The 19,164-nt window shown below is 40.6% G+C and overlaps 1 protein-coding gene across 1 annotated transcript in view; it reads left to right on the top strand.

The window, feature by feature from the left end:
• Positions 1-838: 838 nt before the first annotated feature.
• The window catches only part of LOC123878286 (low-density lipoprotein receptor-related protein 2-like), a 32,542-nt gene continuing 14,216 nt past the window's right edge, over positions 839-19,164 (top strand). Inside the window, exons 1-12 of the mRNA XM_045925433.1 lie at positions 839-1,191; positions 1,621-1,767; positions 3,061-4,417; positions 6,352-6,443; positions 8,022-8,158; positions 9,157-9,214; positions 9,941-10,006; positions 11,100-11,219; positions 12,503-12,622; positions 13,564-13,629; positions 14,837-14,956; positions 16,441-16,560. Coding sequence (XP_045781389.1) covers positions 1,115-1,191; positions 1,621-1,767; positions 3,061-4,417; positions 6,352-6,443; positions 8,022-8,158; positions 9,157-9,214; positions 9,941-10,006; positions 11,100-11,219; positions 12,503-12,622; positions 13,564-13,629; positions 14,837-14,956; positions 16,441-16,560 — 2,480 coding nt within the window. The 5' untranslated portion in view covers positions 839-1,114. The remainder of the gene's footprint in view (positions 1,192-1,620; positions 1,768-3,060; positions 4,418-6,351; positions 6,444-8,021; positions 8,159-9,156; positions 9,215-9,940; positions 10,007-11,099; positions 11,220-12,502; positions 12,623-13,563; positions 13,630-14,836; positions 14,957-16,440; positions 16,561-19,164) is intronic.

The raw sequence follows: 19,164 nt of genomic DNA on the forward strand, positions 1-19,164 counted from the left end.
ATACTTTTTAAACTAAATGATATTTTAATGACATTATAAAATAAAGATAACAGTATGAAAATTACTGCGAAAACAAAAGAAAGTAATCTTGTTGTTTGAAATTAAATAAACAATGAATAAGAACTTTGTGAGCTACATCATAATTCGTACCATAGAAAATATTTTTTTATGCTTGCAATCCATTAGACAGTGACACACTCCAATTTACAGACCTCTCGCTCGGCTCGTTTTTCCGCTTAGCATAATTGTATTAGAAATTGGACTTTATGCTAATGCAACAGAATTTATTTTTGCAGGGAATTAAAGCTGAAGTGCACAATCATGTTTAGGTAGCACGTCTCTGAGTGCAAGTGCCAAGCCACAGACCACGAATTTGTGCCAAGCCAAGAGAGCCTTGTTGGACTGTGTCTGTATAAGCAATTTTGTACATATTTTTAGAATTAGTAATTTTTTAGAAAGGGCTTTAAGAAGTGATATCCAGAGCCGTAAAACAATTTAAAAAAAACTTTTTTTTTTCTTTATATCTGGCTTTACTCTGATTAGCCAATGTCAAGTTTGTAGTTATTTTCAAGTTATTGAATCTATACAAGTATGGACTCCGTCTGTGCCGGCGCCCGCCGACATAAGCGCGGCGCCCCTTTAGAGCGCTTCCCAGTCAGTTCCACCACCAAAAAACACCAACTAGCACAAAAACCATCCACTCTTAACAAAGAAAACACTCCAAACAAGCACAGCACGCGCGCCAGCAAACGCCATCACAGACGAAGTCCAAAAAAAAAAAAAAACTTTTACAGCAAAATGTGCAAATCAATTCGTGGTCTGTGGTGCAAATCCCATTTAGCCGGGTTTAGCAGGGTTTAGCAATTCATCCGTTCCAAACTATTTACTATAACGTAGTAACTAAACTAATACCTAATCTGTGTATTCAAACGTTGATGATTGAACGGATTGAACTGGAACATTCAATTCAAATAACTTGAACAAAGTATCGCCTGCCTGGTGCACACATCCAAGGTGCCCTTGGTTTGGTTAGTGGTTGCCGGTTGGTTCCATGGTTCTCATCGTGATTCTGCAGTGATTCTGCCTTTTGGAACCATTATTACAATTTTGTAATATGGGTCAATTGATATCCAAGACAGGGTTGATGCTGGACGTATATTCGAAAAAGTATCCTAATCTCTTTAATTCCATGTAAGTAAATTATTATTAGTCTAAAAAAACTAATTTAAAGGTTCAAAACACGTAAAATCTGCTTATTATATCTTTATATTTTGCTTCATGATACTGTATTAGAGGTCATGTTATTGAGATGTTTTTTTTAAATTACAATGATTAGTACTGATGATGATACGTAGATTTCCTATTCGGGGCGTCCGGAGTCCTACCTGAGCATGCACCTTTAATTGTTATTAAAGAAATAAAACCTAACCTTAATAAAAGCATCAAATTTAATATTAAATTAAAATTAGACATCAAACAAAATAATTATACACATATAAGAATCCTGCCAACCTTCGCGGTTTCTCTCTGTTCCATGGTAGAATGCTGAAGGAGGAATGCTGTATTTTAAAATTGTATTGCGGTTTAACATTCAAATAAAGAATTATTATTGTTTTGTAGATGGTGGGATTTCCTGTTCAAGTGCATAATCGGCACACCAAAGCAAAGCAAAGCGAGGGAAGCAGTTGTTTACCATGCTAGCCAGGATAGGGCTGTTCCAGAGGAAAGTTGTGGTTGTTTGTACGCCTACCGCGGTTACCCTGAGTTGTGAGTGTCAAATAGCATATTTATTTTATTTTTATTTTATTTTAATTTTTTTCTAAAGGTTTACTAGCGATTTAACATAAACTTAATAACTATATTATATACATTGGTGTTTCTATCATGCTCAACTATGTTAAATCATTTAAAAGTAAACACTGCATGCAAATTCTGTACAAATATCACAAAGAGTTAGAAAGAGGATATTATGCTAGCGATTTTTCTAGTTCAATGCAGTATGAAAGATACTAATATTTAAAATGAATAAGCAAGATAAAAAATTAAAATTAACTATTTTTATTACATTATTCTAATGATACAATTTTACAATTTTTATACTGTTACTGTTTTCTTATATTTTAAACATACTAAGTTCTTATTTCTAAATTTATATTATCCACACTAATATTATCAATGCGAAAGTGTGTCTGTCTGTCTGTCTATCTGTCTGTCTGTCTGCTACCTTTTCAAGGCCCAACAGTGTAACTGATTCTGATAAAATTTGGTACAGGGTTAGCTTATATCCCGGGGACGGACATAGGGTACTTTTTTCCCCGGAAAATCAAAAAGTTCCCGCTGGATTCTTAAAGACCCATCCACTTAACCGATTTGTATGTAGGCAACTTTTCATCACGGAAAATAAAACAGTTCCCACGGGATCTATAAAGATCTAAATCCACGCGGACGAAGTCGCGGGCATCCTCTAGTCCTCTAGTATAACATAAATCTATTTTAATAATTAATGAGCAAAATTGAAGAGTGTCATAGAACTTTTTTTTTTTAAATTAGAAAAAAAATCTAAATATAAAATTCTTCCTAGCTGATGTTTAAAATATAAAGAAAAACAAATAATAGAGCTGGATGCCAGTCAACTAGGTACATACCTATAAAAGAGGCATCTATTTCTTGAGGCATGCAGTTATGTACTACTAGCTGATGCCCGCGACTTCGTTCTCGTGGATGTAGGTTTTTTAAAATTCCCGTGGGAACTCTTTGATTTTCCGAGATAAAAAGTAGCCTATGTGCTAATCCAGGGTATAAACTATCTCCATACGCACAACAGACGGAAACGTTTAAGTGCGGAAACCAGCCCAGAGAGAAGAAGAAGAAGAAACTATCTCCATTCTAAATTTCAGCCCAATCCGGCCAGTAGTTTTTGCGTGAAGGAGTAACAAACATACACACACACACACATACAAACTTTCTCCTTTATAATATTAGTGTGATAGTGTGAAGTGTGACAATGTCTACTTATGAAGACTGTATATATGTACTATTTATAGATTTTAATGATTTCAGCAATAACTTTAAATGCCACAATGGTATACTCAAAGACAAAGTGTCGAGGCGCAATAGCAGCACCCACTGCAAGGATGGGTCAGATGAGACGAAGTGCGCATGCGGGGAGACCTCTAGCCCCTCTCACATGTGCCAGTTTAGGGACCAGCCCGGGACGGACCCACTTAGCCTGTCTAATAGCGGCGAAGTGTCGAGGCACAATGGAACCACCCATGGCAAATATGGGTCAGATGAGACGAAGTGCGCATGCGGGGAGACCTCTAGCCCCTCTCACATGTGCCAGTTTAGGGACCAGCCCGGGACGGACCCACTTAGCCTGTCTAATAGCGGCGAAGTGTCGAGGCACAATGGAACCACCCATGGCAAATATGGGTCAGATGAGACGAAGTGCGCATGCGGGGAGACCTCTAGCCCCTCTCACATGTGCCAGTTTAGGGACCAGCCTGGGACGGACCCACTTAGCCTGTCTAATAGCGGCGAAGTGTCGAGGCGCAATAGCAGCACCCACTGCAAAGATGGGTCAGATGAGACGAAGTGCGAATGCGGGGAGACCTCTAGCCCCTCTCACTTGTGCCAGTTTAGGGACCAGCCCGGGACGGACCCACTTAGCCTGTCGAATAGCGGCGAAGTGTCGAGGCGCAATAGCAGCACCCACTGCAAAGATGGGTCAGATGAGACGAAGTGCGAATGCGGGGAGACCTCTAGCCCCTCTCACTTGTGCCAGTTTAGGGACCAGCCCGGGACGGACCCACTTAGCCTGTCGAATAGCGGCGAAGTGTCGAGGCGCAATGGCAGCACCCACTGCAAGGATGGGTCGGATGAGACGAAGTGCGCATGCGGCGAGACCTCTAGACCCTCTCACATGTGCCAGTTTAGGGACCAGCCCGGGACGGACCCACTTAGCCTGTCGAATAGCGGCGAAGTGTCGAGGCGCAATAGCAGCACCCACTGCAAAGATGGGTCAGATGAGACGAAGTGCGAATGCGGGGAGACCTCTAGCCCCTCTCACTTGTGCCAGTTTAGGGACCAGCCCGGGACGGACCCACTTAGCCTGTCGAATAGCGGCGAAGTGTCGAGGCGCAATGGCAGCACCCACTGCAAGGATGGGTCAGATGAGACGAAGTGCGCATGCGGCGAGACCTCTAGCCCCTCTCACATGTGCCAGTTTAGGGACCAGCCCGGGACGGACCTACTCACCCTGTCTAATAGCGGCGAAGTGTCGAGGCGCAATGGCAGCACCCACTGCAAGGATGGGTCAGATGAGACGAAGTGCGCATGCGGCGAGACCTCTAGCCCCTCTCACATGTGCCAGTTTAGGGACCAACCCGGGACAGACCTACTCACCCTGTCTAATAGCGTAAGTTGAATTTTTTATCTGAATACGGCATAGCTAAAAGGAAAAGTTATGAGTTTAGCAGTCTACATCGACTGCAAAAATCGTAAACCTTCCTTTAACTAACTAAACTAGATAATAGAAATAGAAATATTTTTTACTAGACGAGTCTTGCAGCTTCAAGAGCAGAGGTCAATGGCAATGTTTTTACTTGGTATCATCATCATCATCATCATCAGCCTGTGGACGTCCACTGCTGGACATAGGCCTTCCCTAAAGAGCGCCACCACACCCGGTCCTCAGCCTTCCTCATCCAGCCACTTCCCGCCAGCCGCTTTATATCATCGGTCCATCGTGCTGGAGGGCGTCCCACACTAAGCTTGCTTAAACGCGGTCTCCACTCAAGGACTTTCCGGCTCCAACGGCCATCGCCTCTACGACAAGCATGGCCTGCCCACTGCCACTTCAGCTTGCTAATATGTAGTTTGGGCTATGTCAGTTTACTTGGTATAGTACCTTCAATATCAATTTATAACCAACAGTTTCTAAATCCCATTAGTTTTGGTGGCCAGATCCCCTGCCGCATCACGATTGTGGAGTTTGAATCCAATTTATGGAACAATGTCGCAAAGTATCTCTATCGATTAAAAAAAATTACGCAAATCGGTTCAGAAATCTTGTAGATCTTGAGATATCAGTGTACATAGGTAGAAAATTACAACTCATCCATTTTTGAAAGTCGTTTCAAAAGTAGTCTATGTGAGTAACATCGACTACTTTTTAACCGTAATACGTTTATTTGAACTGAACTAGAACTGAATGTTTTAAAATTTTTGTCTGTCTGTTTGCACAATCTAATCTTTGGAACGGCTGAACCTATTTTGACAGGACTCCCACAGACAAATAGAGAATTAACCAAAGAGTAACATAGGCTACTTTTTTAACTGACTTTAAAAATGGAGGAGTTGTGTTTTTCTACCTATGCACTGATATCTCCGAGATTTCTGAACCGATTTGCGTAATTTTTGTTTTAATCGATAAAGGAACTTTCGATATTGTTCCATAAATAATTTGGATTCCAACTCCTCAATCCTGATGCTGCAGGGGATCTGACCAATCCACGCGGGCGAGGCTGCGGGCATCATCTAGTATGTCAATAAAACAATAGTTTTTTTTTTTTTCAATTTTCTCTTAAATAATAGAAGTTCTCTATTATTACTACTGTCTTTTTTTTTCTCTCTCGTCTTGCTTTACAAAGATTAGCCAATGTCAAGTTTGTAGTTATTTGTAACAAGTTAGTTAAACTATACGAGTATGGACCCCGTCTGTGCCGGCGCTCGCCGACACACGCACGGCACCCCCTTAGAGCGCTTTCCAGTCAGTTTTAACAAAAAAAAAACACTCCAAAAAGGCAGAGCACGCCCGCCAACACCAACACAGACGAAGTCAAATTCTTTTGTGTGAGTGACCTACTACTGTCTAGTAAACTACTATTAATAGTAGTTTACTAGACAGTAATACTATATATATTATTATTTATTAAAATCTATATAAATTTACTATATATATTTATATAAATTTACTATATATATTAATATTTATTAAAATCTATTAAAATTCCTCAGCCAATTTTGGACTTGCCCTTACTCAGGTTCAAAAAATCTATTAAAAATATGCTCCTAAGAAAAGCATATTATACTATCGAAGATTATGTAAATGATAAAAAAGCGTGGATCTGACCTGCAATTCGCTCCAGCAATGCGCAGGACTTCATTTAGCTTTTATACATGGCATAATATTGTATATCAAATCTTTGAAAAGAGCAACCGCCGAGTTTCTTGCTGGTTCTTCCCGGTAGGAAAGGCATTCCGAACCAGTGGTAGATGCTTTTGACGATTCAAAAGAACTTGTAAAAGTCTAATTGAATAAAAATATTTTGAATTTGTATTGATTTTCAGATATACAATTGCTCTAATGGATTAAAAGAGACTGATTTGTTACGTACTCCAGAGGTACTACAAGTGGTACCATGTACCACCACGCCAACTCCGTAAGTACTTTGTGGATTGAAATAGTAGTTTATGAAACAGTTGTATATTTCACAGGTATATTGTCAAAGGCGTGATATTACAATCTCACTAGTGATATTATAATTAAACGGTAGATTGTCAATCTACTCCATTTCTTACAATTTAACGGTCTTGTTTTCTTTTTCCTTTTTCTTTTTTTTTCTTAAAAAAGAATATTAGCCATTTTAATCATGACTAACATTACCCTTTCCCCTCCGACTAAGCGTAAAGCTTGTGCTAGGAGTGGGTACGACAATAGTGCAACGGCTGGGGTTTTTGAACCGCCGACCTTTTGGAATTCAGTCCACTGCTATAACCGTTGAGCTATTGAGGCTGTCGTCATGTTTTAGTGTCATTATAATGTCACAGGGAATGCGGACACTACAGTGATATTGTAAGGAATGATATTTTGACTATTTTACTGCTATGACCGTGCCCGCGCCCTGCTCAAAGAGAAAATGGTGGAGTCGGAACGATTTCATTGGAGATATGTGAAGACACTATAATGATATCGGATTTCGGATATCGGCTACCGGTGTCCGATACCGATATCGGATCGGATGGTGTGGGAACGCTCCTGCTGAGCGCACTGTTATAACCTTATATTGCTGACTTGCTATTTCCAAATTGAATAAAATTTCCAAATATATTCCACCAATAATAAATCATCAATCAGCTGTATGGAGCCTATAAAAATGATACATTTGGACAAAATAATTTAGTTCTCAATGCTTCAGTCCTATCTGCTCCAACTTTGCCTGCCGGTTGGACCTCAGAGAAAGACTGGAGAAGGGCAAAAGACCCTTCACTAGGGTTCCGCGAGATGTATGATCCAAGTCACTGTGTGAACAGAGATTTACACCCGTATACACAAACATTATGAGGTCTCATAGTGCGCTCGAACGCACAGTGTCCGTTACACCAATCAGATGACTCCATCCATCCATCCATCCATCAGCCTGTAAGCGTCCACTGCTGGACATAGGCCTTTCCAAGAGCGCGCCACCGAACACGGTCCTCCGCCTTCCTCATCCACCCGCTCCCCGCCACCTTCTTCAGGTCATCGGTCCAGCGGGCTGGAGGTCGTCCCACACTGCGCTTACCGGTACGCGGTCTCCACTCCAGAACACGTCTGCCCCATCGGCCGTCGGTACTGCGACAGACATGGCCTGCCCATTGCCACTTTAGCTTGCTAATCCTTTGAGCTATGTCGGTCGCTTTTGTTCTCCTGCGAATTTCTTCGTTCCGGATTTTATCCCTGAGAGTAATACCCAACATAGCTCGCTCCATAGCGCGCTGAGCGACCTTTAGTTTGTGGACGAGGCCAACTGTCAGTGTCCACGTTTCTGCTCCATACGTCATCACAGGTAGGACACACTCATCACTCGGTATCGACGATTCGAAGACCTGACGTAGCTTTGAAAATGAATCGGATGACTGTATCACGTCAATTTACAATGATCTGATTGGTGGAACCTACACCGAACTTCGTGTTTGTTTCTCCAACACTGAGACACCCCTACCTAACAGCACGTTACCTGCTATTTTCAATATTCCAGATTAAGCGGGATACCAAAGCACCCAGAAGACGGTTGGTTCCGTGTGGAGGAACCTCATTCGGAGGTCCTCCTTCCCGTCACGACAGCGGACGTGACCTCCGAGCCTGTTCGAGCTACGGACCTCCATACTTGCATCCGTGAGTAGCTTTTTTATTTACAAAATAGAGACTCGTCCCGGCTTCGCCTGGATAAGGAACTATTCAATAAATTATAACTATTCAATACTTAGAGCCTCAATAGCTCAACCGGTAAAGGAGTGGACTGAAAACCGAAAGGTCGACGGTTCGAACCCCGCCCGTTGCACTATTGTCGTACCTACTCCTAGCACAAGCCTGACGCTTAGTTGGAGAGGAAAGGGGAATATTAGTCATTTAACATGGATAATATTCTTTAAAAAAAAAAAAAAAGCAATAAGGTCGCCTTTACACACAATTGTTTTTTTTTTGTTTTTCTTCTTTCTGTGTTGTGTTCCTTTATATGTTTTGGTGTGCAATAAAGACTTCTATCTATCTATCTATCTATTCCACTATATTTTTAGGGTATTTTCTTTTTTGATTTGATTTGTTAGAAGTTATATTGAAGCTAGATTAATAAAATCGATATTCGATACATTCGCACCCGTATTCACAAACGTTACTTGCCTGAGTGAAGCAGCAACGCTATGCTAAGTACGATGTTTTGCTATGCGTTCGTTATGCCAAGCCATTCATTTCGTGAACAATACTTAAGGGACATGAGACGGGCCTGCCCGCGAAATTCAAATTTAATTTGGTTTTTCGCAATTTGTAAACTAAAACGACAACGTAGGCTTATGGTATTTTAATTGCGACAATGGCAGTATCATCCTCACAGGTTTATATAAAAATCTTTACTTGAAAGAAATCTTTACTTAGAAATAAATTCTAGTATCGGCTAATTTGTGAGAATAGTGGATACAGCTAATTTCTTAAACTGGACCCTTTAAAGTAAACATTTTTATATAAACCTGTGAGGATGATACTGCCATTGTCGCAATTAAAATACCATAAGCCTACGTTGTCGTTTTAGTTTACAAATTGCGAAAAACCAAATTATATTTGAATTTCTTGGGCAGGCCTGTCTCATGCCCCTTAAATAACTTTATTTCTCGTTCCAGCACTCACAGCAGGCGTGCCCGACTCGGCAGCTCTAGTCCGCCGCCGCGATAAGCACAGGTAATTTTAGGGTTCCGTACCTCAAAAGGAAACAGCGACCCTTAATTCTTTCTTTCTTTCTTCCCTCTGACAGTGGCGTGCAGCTCATAGAGGTATAAAAGTACTGCCTACCCTAGTTGTAATAGATCAATGCTTATTTTCCATTATGACCTGCCAGAACATAAGTTCATACCTTAATGCTTACCCTGGCTTTAAACACTATGCACGCCACTGCCCTCTGAACTGGTTTCCGCACTTGAACGTTTGCGTCTATTGTGCATCCGTTGCCCCTCCCCGCCGAAGTCTTCACTCCAGCCATCCAAGCTCACTCCAGGAGCAGAGCAGACCGCCCAGGTTACCAAGGGCTTCATGAAGTGAGGTTGGGGAAACAATGATCCTTACAGGATCACTCGTTGTCTGTCTGTCTGTCTGTTAGTCATACAAGAAAACCTATTTTTTTTTAGTGCTGTAACCACAAATTAACGGTTTTCGGATTTGTCCTTTACTTGTGCTATAAGACCTATCTACCTGCCAATTTTCATGATTCTAGGTCAACAGGAAGTACCCTCTACCATTCTGTGACAGACAGACTGACAACAAAGTGATAGTATAAGGGTTTCTTTATGAGGTACAGAACCCTAAAAACGGATAAGCCATCCATGAAGAGCTAGCAGACAGACAGACACACTTTTATATTTATGGATTTTTTATATGTATGGATTTCCAGGCTTGTTTACTTTGTTTCAGTTATCAAAATTCACGCAATGATCTCACATTGGACCCAAGACTGAAAACAAGGGAGGATGGTTGCAAGTAAGACTCATTGTAAATACTACTCTGTACTAGTTGTAGTGTTTGTTGTTATGGGTGCAGACTGTAGGCCATAACATCAATTGCCGGCCTCCCTGGCGCTGTGGTCTTATTAGTGGGAGGTCCCGTGTTCGATTCCCGGCTGAGTTTTGGAATTATATAATTTCTGGTCTGGTCTGTTGGGAGGCTTTGTCCGTGGCTAGTTACCACCCTACCAGCAAAGCTGTACCGCCAAACGATTAAGCGCTTAGGTACGATGCCGTATAGGGTTTAATGAAAACTGGAATAGCCCTTCCAGGTTAGGTTTTGAAGATCCATAAGACCTGTTTGGTTTTCCAGGATAAAAAGATGTCTATGTCAATAACATGGACGCAAGCTATCTCGGTACCTTTCATACAAATCGGTTGAGCGGATGGGTCTTCAGGAACCCGTGGGAACTCTTTAATTTTCCGGGATAAAAAGTAGCCTATGTCCGTCCCCGGGATAAAAGCCAACTCTGTACCTTTCATCAGAATCGGTTGAACTGTTGGGCCATGAAAAGGTTTACGACAGACATACACACTTTCGCATCTATACTAATAAATAAAATTGGAGTGTCTGTCTGTAATTTCGAAATAACTACCTCATATTAAGCTCATATGGTTATTTGAACGATACCAACACTGAATCACACGTTTTTAAAATTTTTGTCTGTCTGTCTGTCTGTCTGTCTGTCTGTCTGTCTGTCTGTCTGTCTGTTTGTCTGTCTGTTTGAAAAGGCTAATCTTCGGAACGGCTGGACGGATTTTGACGGGGTTTTCACAGACAAGTAGAGAATTGACCAGGGAGTAAAATAGGCTACTTTTTTAACCGACTTTCAAAAAGGGAGTTGTGTTTTTCTACCTATGTACACCGAAATCTCCGAGATTTCTGAACCGATTTGCGTCATTTCTTTTTTAATCGATAGAGGAACTTCGCGACATTGTTTCATAAAAAAATTTGGAGTCCAACTCTTCAATCCTGATGCTGCAGGGGATCTGACCAATCCACGCGGGCGAAGCTGCGGGCATCAGCTAGTTTATAATATTATTAAGTATTTGGTGCTATAATATTGCAGTTTACCAGACTACCACCCCTGTGACAACGGGGCCTGTATAGACAACTTCAGGACCTGTGACGGCCGCATGGACTGCCCGGATGGAACCGACGAGACGCCTCGCCTCTGCGAAAATGTCAAGTAGGTAATCCGGTGTTACATAACTAGCAGTGGCGAAGGGTGCAGATCTGAAAAAGGGAAGCCGGAGCAAAAAAAGTTGTGACCTAACAGAATATCAGCACCCCTACCCGTAGAGCGGGACAGACTTTGTTCACTTCCTAGGGAAATGAAAGAGATGGAATGCTAAGCAGTAAGCCGGGATTATTACGGGTTATCGAAACTATTTTCTATTGATGATAGATTTTCCCTGACACAAATTCACTGTTTTCGGATTTATTCCTTTAGTTGTGCTATAAGACCTACCTACCTACCAAATTTCATAATTCTTGACAGTTCTCTTGACAGGCACAACAGACAGACAGACAACGAAGTGATCCTATAAGGGATCCTTTTTTCCTTTTGAGGTACGGAACCCGTATAGAATTACTTTGTTGTGTCTGTCTGTCTGTTTACACCCACACAGCTCATGCACTAACCCAGTGCAAGATAGCGCAGGTGACGTGCGGGTGTGCGGGGCGTCCCCCCGCCCCCGTCTCATGCGCTTATTACCATCTCGACCTTTTTTTTTAGGGTTCCGTAAAAGGAAAAACGGAACCCTTATAGGATCACTTTGTTGTCTGTCTGTCTGTCTGTCTGTCAAGAAACCTACTGGGTACTTCCCGTTGACCTAGAACATGAAATTTGGCAAGTAGGTAAGTCTTATAGCACAAGTACAGGAATAAATCTAAAAACCGCGCATTTATGGTTACATCATTAAAAAAAATATTAAAATGTGTTAAATTTTCAAAATAAGCAAACTATACCAAGTGGGGTATCATATGAAAGGGCTTTACCTGTACATCCTAAAACAGGTTTTTATTTATTTTTATGTATAATAGTTTTTGATTTACCGTACAAAATGTTGGAAAAAACACTGACTCGCATTTGGCCGGTTTTCAATTTATTTATTTAAAGACAAAAAGTTTCTATCTCTCGCCAAACTGCGCCGCAGTAAACATGTCGCGCGCTATACCTATAATGGCGAAGTTTGTTAATTTCATTATTTCACAATTAATTTCTCATATTGTGACTGAAGTCTTTTATAAGAATAACGGCCGTATTCACAAACGTTACTATGAGGTCTCACAGTGCGCTCGAACGCATAGTGTAGGTTCCACCAATCAGATCATTGTAAATTGACGTGATACAGTCATCTGATTGGTGGAACGGACACTGTGCGTTCGAGCGCACTATGAGACCTCATAGTAACGTTTGTGAATACGGGTGTTAATGTCTTTAAACGTAAAATGATTACTGTGTTGTAGATGTCTGGGCAAGTTCAAGTGCGATTACGGCGGATGCGTGAGCAGGGCGGCCGTGTGCGACGGTGCCAAGGACTGCAGGGACAACTCGGACGAGCTCGTCCCCGGGTGCGCCGGCCGCAGGTACCTTTTTTGCCCCTCTCTCGTCTGGCTTTACAAAGATTAGCCAATGTCAAGTTTGTAGTTATTTGTAACAAGTTAGTTAAACTTTACAAGTATGGACCCCGTCTGTGCCGGCGCTCGCCGACACACGCACGGCACCCCCTTAGAGCGCTTTCCAGTCAGTTTTAACAAAAAAAAAAAACACTCCAAAAAGGCAGAGCACGCCCGCCAGCCAACACCAACACAGACGAAGTCCGCAGGTACCTTGAGATGTAAATGTACGGCCAATTTAATAGATCAGGATCAGGAAAAATACAGGGTTTTATTTATTTTTTCCGCTTTTTCTAGGGTTCCGTACCTCAAAAGGAAAAACGAAATTCTTATAGGATCACTATGTTTCTTCAGGCCCAAAATGTTGAATTCCTAAAATGTTGAATTTGCAAAATGTTGAATCCTAAAATGTTGAATCTCAAAACAAACAACCAATTCAATTCAATGATTTATTCAATAAAATGTAGGTACAATATGTTGAAATAATGTCTAATGAGCCTTATACATTTTACCACTATAACTGGTGTTTGAATATTACCTTTAACCAAATTACCAATCAGAGACTTATCTTCAAAGTTGTAAGTTTTAGACCATTTTTGTGACGGGGGCTATCTCAAAAGTTAAGTTAGTCCCTGAATCCAGTTTATCTTTTCGTTAGAGAACTATTTACATGCCTACAACTTTGTACGGAACCCTCGGTGCGCGAGTCCAACTCGCAATGGTCGTTTTTAGGGTTCCGTACCTCAAAAGGAAAAACGGAACCCTTATAGCATCACTTTGTTGTCTGTCTGTATGTCTGTTCGTCCGTCCGTCCGTCGTGTCTGTCAAGAAAACCTATAGGGTACTTCCCGTTGACCTAGAATCAAGAAATGTTCATGATGGGATTTCAAAGCTTGTTTACTTTGTTTCAGACAAGAAAATTCACGCAATGCTCTCACATTGGACCCAAGACTGAAAACAAGGGAGGATGGTTGCAAGTAAGACTCATTGTAAATACTACTCTGTACTAGTTGTAGTGTTTGTTGTTATGGGTGTAGACTGTAGGCCATAACATCAATTGACGGCCTCCCTGGCGCTGTGGTTTTTAACCCCCGACCCAAAAAGAGGGGTGTTATAAGTTTGACGTGTGTATCTGTGTGTCTGTGTATCTGTGTATCTGTCTGTGGCATCGTAGCGCCTAAACGAATGAACCGATTTTAATTTAGTTTTTTTTGTTTGAAAGGTGGCGGCTTGATCGAGAGTGTTCTTAGCTATAATCTAAAAAAATTGGTTCAGCCGTTTAAGAGTTATCAGCTCTTTTCTAGTTTTCTTGTAGAAAAGAAGGTAAGATAACCGTTAGGTTCATAATATTATGTCAATTGACAAATGTCAAGCTGTCAAGATGGACGTTGCCTAAATACATAATTATTTATTTGAAAATGATGTTTTGGAAAACTCAGATACTTTGGATCGTCGGGGGTGTTATAAATTTTTAATTTACACTTGTATTAGTGTGAGGTCCCGGGTTTGATTCCCGGCTAGGTTTTGGAACCAATGGTGTGCGGGTTTAATGAAAACTGCCATAGCCCTTCCAGGTTAGCTCGCTTCCGTCTTAGACTGCGTCATCACTTACCACCAGGTGAGATTGTAGTCAGGGGCTAACTTGTACATCTGAATTTAAAAAAAAAGATAGAGTCAATGACATTGTCCAGCTGCTAGACAGTGAAATTGAGAAATTGGGAAACCGTCCCTGTTTCCACATAGGGGAAAAAGTGCAAGTCAGACTCGCGCACTGAGGGTTCCGTACTCGGGTATTTTTTCCAACATTTTGCAGGATAAATCAAAAACATACATAAAAATAAATAAAAATCGGTTTTAGGATGTACAGGTAAAGCCCTTTCATATGATACCCTACTTGGTATAGTTATCTTACTTTGAAAATTGAAACACATTTAATTTTTTTTTCATTGTCGCGAATTTGTCAACCACAAATTCGCGGTTTTCAGATTTATTCCTGTACTTGTGCTATAAGACCTACCTACCTGCCAGATTTTATGATTCTAGGTCAACGGGAAGTACCCCATAGGTTTTCTTGACAGACACGACGGACGGACGGACGGACAGACAACAAAGTTATCCTATAAGGGTTCCGTTTTTCCTTTTGAGGTACGGACCCTAATAAAACTTGGCGCTATTATATTGCAGTTTGCCGCACTACTACCCCTGTTCCAACGGGGCCTGTATAGACAACTTCAGAACTTGCGACGGCCGCATGGACTGCCCGGATGGAACCGACGAGACGCCTCGCCTCTGCGAAAATGTCAAGTAGGTAATCCGGTGTTGGACACCTATTTTTTTTTATAGGAAGTCAACGGTATACAAAAAAAACTAATTATGACGACTTATATAAACTTAGGACTATCAATGTATACTCACTTACAGGCTAACTCAACATGCTTAATCTAAAATTTCTAAATAGTAAAACTTAAATTCCTTGCATAAAATCCATACTAATATTATAAATGCGAAAGTCTGTCTGTCTGTCTGTGTCTGCCTGCTACGTTTTCACGGCCCAACCGCTGAACCGATTTTAATGAAATTTGGTACAGACATGGGATGAATCCTGGGAAAGGACATAGGCTACTTTTTATCCCGGAAAATCAAAGAGTTCCTACGGGATTAAAAAAAACCGAAAACCACGCGAGCGAAGTCGCGGGCATCCTCTAGTCTATAATAATTAAATTAATTACTCAATAAGCCAAAAGTACAATAATTCAACTAGTCAAATCAGTATCTTTTAACCCGACTGTGGCAAAGCCACAAGGGAGGGTTATGATGTTAGCAGTCTATGTATGTATCCAGATTCTGTGTTTTCCACCGTAGCGCCTAAATTACTGGGCCGATTTTTAACCACCGACCCAAAAAGAGGGGTGTAGTAAGTTTGACGTGTGTATCTGTCTGTGGCATCGTAGCTCCTAAACTAATGAACCGATTTTTAACCACCGACCCAAAAAGAGGGGTGTAATAAGTTTGACGTGTGTATCTGTCTGTGGCATCGTAGCTCCTAAACTAATGAACCGATTTTAATTTAGTTTTTTTTTGTTTGAAAGATGACTTGATCGAGAGTGTTCTTAGCTATAATCCAAGAAAATCAGTTCAGCTGTTTGAAAGTTATCAGCTCTTTTCTAGTTATTACTGTAACTTGTTGGAGGTGTTATAAATTTTTAATTTACACTTGTGATGTATGAGATGTCAATTGATTCGTTGTAAAGGTCCGGGTGACATGGGTCCCTGCGTCGAATCGTCCGAATCGGAAGTGTGCGAAGTTTCATGAGATTTCATATACAGAATTCTAAAATCCGTTTCGTTCGACTCGTTCGACGCGTTCGGCTCGGAAAAGTCTGCGTTCACCTTTACAGTCCGACAAGGCTCTTTTGGCACTTGAGTGAGGGCGCAGTAATTGTCGCTTTCACAGCGAAGTACCACCACTTGTGCACTTCTTAAGATGGCGGCTTTAGTTCCGATTTTGGCCACGCGCCAAAAGAGCCTTAATCATAATCATAATCATAATCATATTCTTTATTTGCTGAATACAGGTAAAAAAGTTGTACAAAGAGCATACAATGAGTCCAATGTATTCACCATTTCTGGCATGCAAATATAGTAATTAATATAATAATTAATTAGTCAAATAGTACAATGTCAAAAATTAAAATATGTTAAAAATTAATATTATGTCACAATAAAATTATTATTATACCTATATTATTTATACCTTGTCGGACTGTAAAATGATGATTGTATTGTAGATGTCTGGGCAAGTTCAAGTGCGACAACGGCCCATGCGTGAGCAGAGCGGTCGTCTGCGACGGTGTCAAGGACTGCAGGGACAACTCGGACGAGCTCGTCCCCGGGTGCGCCGGCCGCAGGTACGTTGAGGTGTTCTTTTTTTTTCTCTCTCTCGTCTGGCTTTACACTGATTAACCAAAGTCAAGTTTGTAGTCATTAATTACAAGTTAGGGAAACTATATGTATAAGTGTAAACTTCGTCCGTGCCGACGCCCCTTCAGACCGCCTCTCAGTCAGTCCACCAGCAATAACACAAAAACCGGCCACTTCCAGCAAAAAAATACACTCCAAAAAGGCACAGAACGTGCGCCAGCAGACGCCAGCACAGACGAAGTCCCCGTTGAGGTGTTAAGGTGCCCACGCACTCGAACGCGCGCGGCGCGGCTGGAGAGAATATCGTGCGGGGCGCTGACGCAGTTCGAGTGCGTGGGCACCTTTAGTATTCAAGTACGGACAATTTAAGGTGGAAGCGACGGGCCTGCCCGCGAAATTCAAATTTAATTTTTTTTTCGCAATTTGTAAACCAATACGACAACGTAGGCTTATGGCATTCTGATTCCGACAGTGGCAGTATCATCCTCACAGGTTTATATAAAAATCTTTACTTGAAAAGGTCCAGTTTAAGAAATTAATTAAAGTATCGACTATTCTCACAAATTAGTCGATACTAAAATTAATTTCTTCAAACGGACGGAATGGGTGGACGCAGGCCCCGTACGCACAGGGGAACATGTGCGGCGGGCAAGAGGTCTCGCCGCACGCGCGCAGCGTCTCGTCGGACCCATCTCGGCAATGGACTATGCCGTCGCACTTCCACGCTTTGTCTACGGTCTTGCTCACCGTTATCGCATATGAACTCGTTACTGAAATCGCACAACATATTATATGGGCTGTAACCAGAACAATAGGAAATGGTCATCCAAAGTAATGTTATCATTTGTCAACAGACAGACAGCAGGGTGACATTAATAGAGGTCTGTATTACCCTTTGGGCAGGGACACCTAAAAACTGTCAGATGTCAAATGTGATCTATTAATTCAAATTTCAAATTTCAAATTTATTTATTTCAACAAAGTCATACATCTTAATAACTTAGGTGCATCTATAATACTTATTTGTACACACAATATTAAAATTTTACCTTGAAATAAAATTTCTATTATGTTTCCTAAGACGTCCGAAGTCCATTTATGAAGAGTACATCGCTCCTTCCACGCCTTTTCGCTAGATGTCGTTGATTTCCGTCACGCAACCCGTGCCTCCAACGCCGCCAACAGCCGTTCTGTGAACTAACTAACACAAGCCACAACAAGCCACCATATTTCGTCATTGTTCGGTTCATAATGATTAATGATGTGTACGGTAAGATATAATAGTAGCACCAGGAAGACATCATCTGGACTTCGGACGTCTTAGGAAACATAATAGAAATTTTATTTCAAGGTAAAATTTTAATATTATGTGTTCCGTTTGACGTCCGAAGTCCATTTATGAAGAGACCTGTTTGTTATCTCCTGGTGGCTTGTGAAAAGGAAAAACGCAACAATGTGATAACTTTATGTTATGTAAATTAAAAACGTTAGTATTAGATATTTAAATAACCATATATGTAAGTAATCCTTAACCGATAACTGTTAATGGATGATAACAGTAACAGAAAATTGACAGTAAAATTTTCTTGATACTGGAAAATATTGAATATCCACACTACTTTATTCGCATTATTATTCGATTTCGCACTCCTAATAATTCATGATAACAGAAAACTGAAAATTGGTAGTAAAACTTTACTCGATATTGGAAAACATTGAATAGGGAACTTAGATTTGAAATCTGTCTTTTTATGATAATGTATTCTTTACCACCAACTTGCTTTAGAATAATTAATAGAATAATCTTAAGCCCAAAGGAGGGCATTGTGGATTGAAAGCTATTTGATTTAGTCTGTAGCAGCTTCGGACAATAGATTCTAAACCCAACTTAGTTATGTTAAATATTAGCATAATATATAACTTAGCTAAATAATAGCTGAACTATCTGGCCTGTATGTCTCTCAAGTTAATAAGTTAGTTGGAGATCATCTAAATTTGTTAAAAACAAATATTAAAATAAAAAGATTAATCAGGAGAAGGTCAGCTCAGTTTCATGATTTTTATTTTATAAACTGTTTTCATATGGCTCCCCCTTTTTCTTTCCAACAGAGAAGTCACTTTGTTGACGATAAAAGGTATTTCCTAAGATATAGATAGTATTGAAAAACTTTGGACATACCTACCCTCAATTTTTGATATTTTTCTATACAACTTACGTTCAATATTTTTCTTATTGTTAAATATTGTGAAATTGTATTTCGAAGAAGAGAGTAGTTCTAAATTCTTACGAAACACTTTAAAAGTTATTGATTCGTCCATATAATCTGAAGAATTGAACTTATTTGACAATGCCGCACACTACGTCACATATTTTGAAACCACGAAATATTACCAATATTTTGCCTGGGGCGTAAAAAAGGGAACCCGTTAAACACTAGTAGTTGCTTCAGTAAGAAAAAATGAAGCCTAGTAGGTAGTTGAATTTAGTAACTTCGGTTGGTAATTTAGCACAAAATATTTCAATTTGACTCACCCTTTGGAAGGTAACTCAAACCTTAGTTTCAACTTTTACGAGGCACAATGTGCTCTGA

This window comes from Maniola jurtina, chromosome 26 (genome assembly GCF_905333055.1).
Source record: "Maniola jurtina chromosome 26, ilManJurt1.1, whole genome shotgun sequence".
Classification (NCBI taxonomy): Eukaryota; Metazoa; Arthropoda; class Insecta; order Lepidoptera; family Nymphalidae; genus Maniola; species Maniola jurtina.